Genomic DNA, 9,572 nt, shown 5'->3' with positions numbered 1-9,572 from the left:
GCCACAAAGTGGAGCTCGAAGTTCTTGGCAAGCTGGTCGAAGGAAGCGATGGTCCCGGTCTTCAGGCCACTGTACCACGCGCGGGTTGGACCCCCCAAAGTTGTTGGAAACACTCTGCACATCAAGGCGTCAGAAGTCCCATATAGCATCATCTGGGCGTGAAAAGCGGCTACATGATCCGCTGGGTCAGCGGTGCCGTCGTACGCGTCCAGCGAAGGGAGCTGGAAGTGTGGTGGAATCACTTGATCTTGTATTTCGGATGCGAACAGGGACCCTTGGTGTTCGTCCGCTCCGAGCTCTCCTTTTGACCTGCGAACCTCCTGCTGTACTTCGTCGAGGCATTGACTAAAGAGGCGCAACTGGGCTCGTAGGGCGTTCGTCGAGTCCGCGGATAGCGCCTCAGGCTCTGGGCGACTCGACGTGTCTTCCGCCTCTCGGTTCCCGGGCTGGGCTGTTTGGTTTCGAGGCGAAGTAGGGAGCTCGGGAAGTGGTGCATGAGTTCGGGTAGGGGGCTCCCGCTGTTGCAGAGGCTGGGTTACATGTGGGGGCGTCGGTTGGGAGACGAGCGGGATGATAGTCTGCACCACGCCCGCTAATGCTCGGACTTGATGAGCGAGGTCGTGGAAGGCTTCGCGCGATACAGGCGACGGGCCGACGGGGGCGTCGGGTGGCGATAAACCCAGGTCGTTGAACAATCGCCCATAGCACTCCGATGTTGTGGCGGGGCGTTCGTCTCGGGGTTCATCACGCAGGGGATGTTCCTATGGGGTGCTGACCGGACGCAACCCCATAGCCGCGGGTTCGCCGGAGTGGATTTGGTGATCGCTCGACATTCGGGGCCCTCCTTCTAGCGCTAAAATGTTAGTGTAAACAACTTTATGTCGTGGCCTCGGGGTCGACGCGGCTTGGTTCGGGTCCGAATGCACGGGGATCTTGCGCGGCGTTCCTCGAGCCCGCTGGGGTGGCCGGTTACGATGGTCCGGACGGGACATTGCATGGGTAGTGAAGCTTTTCCGTGGCATTGGGAAGATGCAACCTCGCCCTTGTACCTGTTGGGAAATTATGGGGGCGACATCACATGCGTAGCGGAAGAACAAGAAAACAAAATTCCCGATTCCCAAAGAGATGTTCGTCGTCGTGCGAAGATTGATGCGCAAAATCCGGAAAACTGAAAACTGCGTATAAAGTAGATTGTGTTACCTAGGGAGATCATATATCCCTATTTCCTTGCAGATCCTTAGGAGAGGGTGAAGGAGGTCAAGAGTCCTCCTCTCTAGTGGTGATCCACACAGTAGTGTTGCGATGACGCTCCTCAAAACTCCAGGCCTGCTCTGAGGTGAAGAGGGAGAGGAGAATAGGAAAAGCAAGCAAAAGCTCTCTAGCCTATGAGGCTATGAATCCCTCCTATTTATAGAGGTCTCGTGTCAAACCCTAATGGGTCCTCCCCTAGTGGGTATTGGATCTGCATCCAATAAGACAAGGGCTCCGTCAGCTATCTCATATCCGAAACTCTACTCATCGTAATACCTACCATATGTGTGTGACCCTCTAGGCCAAATATTGAGCTGGCCGTGAGTCATACCTGTTAGAACTCCTTCTAACTCAATGAATTATTATCTCTGTAATAATTCACTCGACTCATCAACTACAGACGTACTAGGCCACTACGCCATAGTCCCGAGATGATACAGGGGAATCCAATCCATTGGACCTGTCTGTTCTCAGTTACCGTGTACCTATAGTCCCTCATCCATCTAATATCCCAGAGACAGTATATCGAGCATGTTGTTGTCAGACCCATACGGTTTCTACTTGAGTCTCGCTCTAATCGGATTCTCCCGGAGAACTCTTTCTCTCTCAACCCGAATGACCCTGGCCAGGGATTTGTCTGAGCGAGAACACATGAGATATTCCTCTCATGACGCCGAGAATGGATGATCCTCTATCGACACTCAATAGCCCTCGTAAGGTCGACTACCACTCCCAATGACTAGCTATACTAGATCTGGGACAGCCAAACCTACAAGTCTGGTATCAAAGAGTGGAGCACTCATATAGGACATCCTTGGTATCTCAAGTCTAAGGAACATATACACCACTAGGACTACAGAATCGCTGTCTGACAATAAGACATCATCAACCATCCAGCATTCTGTAAGCGGATCAATCAGTGAACTCATTCTTCAATGAGCACCTGTACTGTATCCATAGTGTCTCTACACGAGCAGCTATGAGATCAGCTGCATCCATCATATGGACGGGTATACAGCACACCAGTCTGTCCGGTTATCACGATGTCCCTCTCGAGTAACCTATGACCGGGATTATTTAGGGTATGTGTTTAAAGGTGAATCGATCTCATTATCGTGATCTCATCACGATCCGATTCCCATTGCATAAATTCAAGGACATCATAATATATATATATATATATATATATATATATATGTAATAGTTATAAAGTGATATACGCCAAAATATAATAAGCAAAAAGATTATGTATCAAGTCTCACGTGATTGGCTTGCTGGGCACCTATGACTAGCAGTACCTGCACACAGGTCGGGTCGGAAGCTCGGCCCGACCCCTCCGACGATCAAGTTAGATGATGTGGAAGGAGTTTTTTAGTAAAGAAGTGTCCCCCCCTCATTTAGAACTTTGGGGTATTTATAGGTAAGTTTAGCGTTACCTAATGTGCCTGCCTGTGGGAGGCAAGATCGTACCTCTGATGGCGTCTGACATTGCCATTGACGTTGCGTGGAGAACCGAACTGCCGCAGGGTATGGGCGAGCATCGGTCGTCGTCCTCCTCTGCCTTGGTCAAGCGCGCGGGTCAGACAACGATGAAGTCGTTGTCTGAGAGCGGGTGACGTCAGCGCACGTCGAGTCGGTATTATGGCCCTCCTCCTCGGACAGAGTGGCGCCCAGGTGTGGCTGACGTCGTGGCACGTCATGTCGCCATTATTACCCTCATCATATAATTCTAAATGCACCTTAATAATTTGTTTTTAGTGATATGTTAGGAACTGTTTACAATATATGTTCGTTCCTTTTTGTAATTTCCACTCTTGAATATTACAACATAATACTTTTTAGATGATTATGCTGAACTAAGTTTTAATATAGTCAACTAATTTTTTAAGGATTTTACTTTTTTATTAACTATTTAATTAAAATAATTTATTTTGTTTATATAAAGTTATGTTATCTAAAAGGAAATATGCATCAAAAGTCGAGGATTCAAAATGTCAACTGATATATGTATTTTTAGGATATTAATTTAACCGATAAAGAATTTAATAATTTATTATAAACTATTGAGATAGAATAAAAATAAATATTTTTTATTTTTATATTTTGGAAAATAACCCCCAGACGCTTAACCGATCTAATTCTTGGCCCATCTTCATATCAGCCGACCTCGACCTATCCATCCTCTTCCCTTGGAGAGAGGGAGAGAAGACGATGCCGTGTCTCATTCAAAGCCCGCGCTTCCTCCTCTCCCACTGCCTTTCTCCTCTCCCACCGAATGCCCGCGCGGTTTTTTGCGGGCGCCTCTCCCATCGCTCCGCCGCCGCCGCTCTCTCGTCGGACGCCCAAACCATCGCCAGCAATCAGAGCTCCTCCTGTGCGCCACTGCCGCCTCCCCCTTCGTCCGAGATCCTCTCCGTGCGCGAATCCCTCCTCTCGCGGCGGAGGACGGCCGCGGAAATCGCTGAGGAGTACCTCGACAGGCTTCGCCGCACGGAGCCCCAAATCCGGAGCTTCCTCCACGTCTCGGAGACGGTGATGCGGGAGGCGGAGGAGCTGGACCGGTTGGTGGAAAGCGGGGCGGAGTTGGGGCCTTTGGCTGGGGTTCTTATTGGAGTGAAGGACAACATTTGCACTGTGGACATGCCGTCGACCGGTGGGTCAAGGATCCTGGAGGGATATCGACCAGCATTTGATGCGACGGCCGTGAGGAAGTTGAAGGAGGCGGGGGCGATTGTAATTGGAAAGACGAATTTGGATGAGTTTGGGATGGGGAGCACTACTGAAGGCTCAGGTTTTCAGGTTTGTTCCTAAGCTTATTATTATTGTTTTTGTTCTTCTTAAGAAGGAAAAAACGAGTTTTAGTTTAGGTTGGTGCATTTCTTCTTACTCGATTGACATTTCTGCCTCTGACACAAGAAAATCCCGGCTTAAAAATGTTTAATTTGATACTTATAGCAAATGTTGCTACTTTTCTGGTCCGATTTGCTCTAATCTGAATTTTAGAACTAGAAAATATTTGTGTAACAAATGATTAATTCAACTCAGAGGTTCCCGTGATGTGGAAAATAAGTCTACTGGAAGCTTCCGATAAATACATGCAAGAACAATATCTCAATTCATATGGATAAGAGCTGCCGATTCTCATGCTGTAGACATGGAGGATGGATTGTCAGCTTGCCACATTGACAAACCCTAAACCTTTCAAATTGGCTAAACAAGACATGAATACGGCTGGTTCAGCCCTAGGGCTGCACTTTTTGGCCAAATAGCCTGTGGCAAGGATTTATCCATTCCCAAATTTGGCCTGGCCCACCTATTGATATCAACGTCAATCATGTGGATGTTGAACTTGAGTCTTTAATTGTCTATTGTTTGATTTTATTTAAGGTCAAAGATGATGATCAATTTGATTTCATATATAATTGTAGTATTGGTTGGACAAATTAGTGGTAGAGTTGCCAACCTAGACTTAAAAAATTATACAACCAAAATATTTTGGTCTGATTAGATAAAGCTTTGGCCTGATTTGATTTGGTTGGGTAGGGGATGCATCATACTAAGTTTGTCTTCTAATCAAATTTTCATTTGAAAATTTCTAAATTGTTTGTAAATTTGTTATGTTATTTGTTACATTAAATAGAGTAAAAATTTTCATGTGCCCTTTAAAGTGGGTAATTCTGGTCTGACCCTTGAAATGTTAGGAGGAGTTGTATATTGCAAAAGATTATAAAAAACAATTATAGATATCCTTTTTCATGGGTACATATGAAAGTTCTTTTGTCTTCGATGTTTTTGTATATACCCCTGAAAAATGCTTTTTAAGGTTTTTCTGAAAGACATAATATTCACTTAAGCATGTCAATGGTAAATCCATTATTCTCAACATCTGCAGGGTCACAAAGGAAACTACTCCTATCTGTGATGCAATAATGTTGCCAAATGTTAATATTTATGTTAATCTGCAGGCATCATTTTTTTGGTAGGTCACAGCAAACCCTTGGGATGTCTCACGAGTACCTGGAGGATCTTCAGGGGGTTCAGCTGCTGCAGTTTCAGCTAGGCAGTGTGCAGTGTCTTTGGGAAGTGATACTGGAGGTAGTGTGAGGCAGCCAGCATCTTTCTGTGGTGTTGTTGGGCTGAAACCAACTTATGGGCGTATCTCTCGATTTGGGCTCATGTCATATGCTTCATCTTTGGATGTCATTGGATGCTTTGGTTCATCAATCATTGATGCTGCCATCATTCTAAATGCTGTGGCTGGTCATGACAGATTTGATGCAACGAGTAGCATGAATGTGAGATTTATAAACTTTCTTTATCTTTATTCTTTCTACTGAAGTTGTTTATTATCAGTAACTTTCCTCGAAACTTGTATTCAAAAGCATGCAGTTGCTTAATATTTTATCAATATATTTCTTGTTTTCAGTGTAATAACATCTGATGATATACTTTTAATTTGAATTTTATTACCTTTTTCACTGCTGCGCAGGAAGTTCCTGACTACGCATCTTGTCTGATCTCAATCGATCAATTTGATTCTAAACCTCTAAAGGGACTAAGGATTGGCATGATTACGGAGACTATGGGCGATGGCGTAGACATGGGGGTGGTATCCTCGATCAAAGCTGCTGCTTTACACTTGGAAGAGCTAGGGGCTGTGCTGACAGAGGTTACTAATTTGTGATTCATTTTCCATTCAGTTTCTAGATCTATCCTTCTAGAATGGGCAATGGGTACTTCTTATATTTGCTTCCAGTAGTAACATACTAGTTACTTTTTAAGTCACTTATCTACTGGTTTGTCTCCAGTATTGGTATACAGTTCCTTTTTTATGTTCTTGCAGGTATCATTACCTTCATTTTCTCTTGGTCTTCCAGCCTACTACATTTTAGCATCATCTGAAGCTTCTTCAAATTTATCACGCTATGATGGTGTAAGGTGACTTTTTGAGAGTTACACTGGTTTATATATTGTCTTTGCACTAAGTTCTCTTGAGTATTTTGACCACAACTCTAGAAACTATTTACCAGGTATGGGAACCAAGTTGCAGCTGATGAATTAATTTCTCTATATGGAGATTCTCGAGCTATTGGGTTTGGGCCTGAGGTATATTACTATGTGCTTCTTTTATGTCTAATCTAAACCAGCTATAGTAGCAAACTGAAGATGCTGCTGAACTGCTTGGCCTCAGTTTGGTAATTTGCTTCTTCAAGGATTGTTTAATATGGAAACAAGCTGAATTCGAGCCATATATATTAATCAACCAAGCAGTTGCTGTCTAGAACAACTAAACACAAGGTCATTTCAGCTTGAGCACTCTTTTCAGTTAGTTGAACTGAAATTGACTGGATCCTTATCTGAGCTTGATTATATTCTGCTTGACTGAGTTGAAGAATGCTCTCACAGCTTTCCCAGTATATATTGTGTTCCCCAAAGCCTATATTCTGTTTTGCCAGGATTTTAAGCTTGTCGTTTGAAGTTAAGATGCTCGTCACACATTGAAAATGATGATTGGTTTCATTTGAAAATTAAGTCAAGTTTTACTTATGTAGGTCAAGATGAGAATTTTGATGGGGACATATGCCTTATCCGCTGGCTACTATGAGGCATACTACAAGCGTGCCCAGCAGGTAAGTTTAAACTTCAGCTGCCATTTTTAGGTTCCTAATTTCTATCATTACAAATAAAGACAAAATTTTAAAGAAGGCACATAGAGTAGAAATGCATGATTTTTAGGCCTTATAGGTGAGGACATTGGTTCGGAAAAGCTTCAAGGATGCATTGGAGACAAACGACATTCTTATCTCACCTGCAGCACCATCACCTGCTTTTAGAATAGGCAAGTTTGATGCCTTTTTTTTATGTACCACAGTCTTTTGCTTGCTTATGTGTCATGTTATCTTTGCAGGAGAAAAGGTCAATGATCCTTTGGCTATGTATGCAGGCGATATCATGACTGTATGAATCTTGAATCACATTTTGTCAATTTATTCTCAAGTTAGACAAGCTTAATTTGATATTTTTTGTTGTTCTAAGACTTGCAGTGGTGCGTCAACATTCAAGACCACCTGCAATTTTGTACAGGAAACATAAATTCACAGAATGAATACACACACACACACAAGCATGTACAGCAGATGGTGGTTCGTTTCAACATAAGAAAAAGGCACTCAACTATTGGAGATTAAATTGCAAGACTATATATAGTTGAACGTTGTAGTTGAGGTAAGATTGGCAGGATTGTTATCAAGATTGGGATCAGCCTAGGTCTGAACTGGGATCAGCAAAATCTTTAAATCAGCAAGATAGGTTTGAGCTAGATTAGTAAAATGGGCAGATTGAACCACGATCAGCCATAAAAAGGTTAACAATAAAGAAATTTGAAAAAATAAAGAAATAGGAATATCCAAATAATTATTTTTGTTATTTCTGATTTTGTGTTTTTAACCTCTCGTAGCTTCACTAATTCTAATGATTCACCTCATTCAATTGGTAGATCTATAGGTCCCCTTCTGATATGACAATGCCAATTTAAACAATTATATTTCATTATATCCTCAATTGAAACTCCCTCTAATTGTTGACAACTTGAAATATTTCTTGTGAAGCCTCTCATTATCAGTAGCTTTTAACTTAAAATTTCTTTGCCTTAGTTTTCCTTGTAATTTCCTGTATATTTCCAGTTTCCATATTTTATCTCGCCAACAATCCCTCGTAATTTTCTCTCTTAATTTTTCCTTACCGTTATCATTGCATTTTAGTTGCTTTCAGCCTCCATTTAACAATCAATGAACAAATTTTTTTGGCTGAAGATCTAAGAGACCACACGGTTAGCGTGGTAGGTTGACTTGCACACCTATTACTAACTGCAATCAGGACAAGAATAGATGCATATTCTCATGACACTATGTAAGTATCAGAGGGCCAGTATCTGGTTTGTTTGGAAGGTTGTCTCATGATCTCAGTTGATGAGTATGGTCCTTGATAAAGCCTCACGCTCTGCTTTATATATTTGTCAAAAAAGCATTTTACATCTTTACCTTTGTAGTATTTTGATCCAAAGTTTCTATAGCATTACATGATGAACACGCTTTGTTTTCTTGAATGTTCTTCAGTTGGTAGTGGCATTATTCAATGTAATCAGTAGTAGCATATCATATTTAAATGCCAGATTGTTACATTATTCTCTTTCTTCATAAGCAGCATCAATTATTCCATGCAGGTGAATGTTAACTTGGCTGGGGTTCCTGCACTGGTTGTGCCATGTGGTTTTGTTGAAGGTGGAATTGCAGGCCTTCCAGTTGGTCTTCAGATGATTGGCACTAGCTTCAGTGAGGTATGTAAGAGTTATGATCTAGCAATCCCATTGCTTGTAAAAACCAGTGGTCTCTTTGTGTCAATGTCAATAGTTAATACTGTTTGTTTTCCTCCATATCCTAACACCATCTGATTCTTTTAACCAAATGCCTTGATACATTACTTGTTTCTCAGTAGTGTTTTTATTTATTCATCCACTCTGAATAAATTTGTTCTTTAACAGAAGTAAGAAAATGTAATTTCTATGGAAGTTCTAATTGGGCATGGAAACACCTGTTGTTTTTTGCTTTTGTGACACTTGGGATGCAATTCTGCGGAGTTGTCTTGTTTCTTTCCATTCAACTTAAAGCAAGTTGGCTGCAAAATGTATAGGATTCCACTGGCAACTGTTGGAAAGCTATGTTCGATCAAGAACCATGAACTGTAGATATATATTTGAGATTGTCATGTCATTATCATTTAACCATCTGTCTCTTGTGCAGGAGAAGCTGCTGAGAGTTGGCCACATCTTTGAGCAGACACTGCAGAATCATAGATTTGTTCCACCATTGTTAGCATAGTGAAAGATTTGATCCCATGCAAACATGAGATACCATTCGCAAGTCATTCAATAGAAATTCCCGACAAATTATCATAAATTAGCCATGATGATTGCATAAAGCTGTCTTTGGTGGGATATGGGTTATCCGAAGAATCAATGTCTTGTGCCCATCCAACATTAAGGTTCAGCTTGTAAAGAAGCCAATTTGTGTGTTTGATGGTCAATTAATTGACATTGTAACCTACGATCTATTTATCTCGAACAATGCTTCTGTTTTGGCTAAAGATTCAGCAGCCCCAGCTGGTGGTTAGGCACCCATCAATTTTTGGCTGAAAGTAATTAATTCTACTTATTTCGTACTCCTTGTTATTGTTAGACTGTGTCCTATCTTCAGTTAGCAGTGTATTTATATATCTAAGCTGACAAGATTAATTGCAGGAACTTTGTCCCAGTTCTTTAATTA

At 42.0% G+C, this 9,572-nt stretch overlaps 1 protein-coding gene across 1 annotated transcript; it reads left to right on the top strand.

The window, feature by feature from the left end:
* Positions 1–3,396: 3,396 nt before the first annotated feature.
* On the top strand, positions 3,397–9,471 carry LOC135622815 (glutamyl-tRNA(Gln) amidotransferase subunit A, chloroplastic/mitochondrial-like). The gene is made up of 10 exons (XM_065125012.1): positions 3,397–4,050; positions 5,235–5,546; positions 5,741–5,920; positions 6,095–6,189; positions 6,282–6,357; positions 6,804–6,881; positions 6,997–7,090; positions 7,160–7,209; positions 8,474–8,587; positions 9,051–9,471. Exons 1-10 carry the CDS (start codon positions 3,463–3,465, stop codon positions 9,126–9,128), a joined length of 1,665 nt encoding a protein of 554 aa, XP_064981084.1. The 5' UTR covers positions 3,397–3,462; the 3' UTR covers positions 9,129–9,471.
* The last annotated feature ends 101 nt before the right edge of the window (positions 9,472–9,572 follow it).

This window comes from Musa acuminata, chromosome BXJ2-9 (assembly GCF_036884655.1).
Source record: "Musa acuminata AAA Group cultivar baxijiao chromosome BXJ2-9, Cavendish_Baxijiao_AAA, whole genome shotgun sequence".
NCBI lineage: Eukaryota > Viridiplantae > Streptophyta > Magnoliopsida > Zingiberales > Musaceae > Musa > Musa acuminata.
This window is presented reverse-complemented; position numbering and strand designations above follow the sequence as displayed.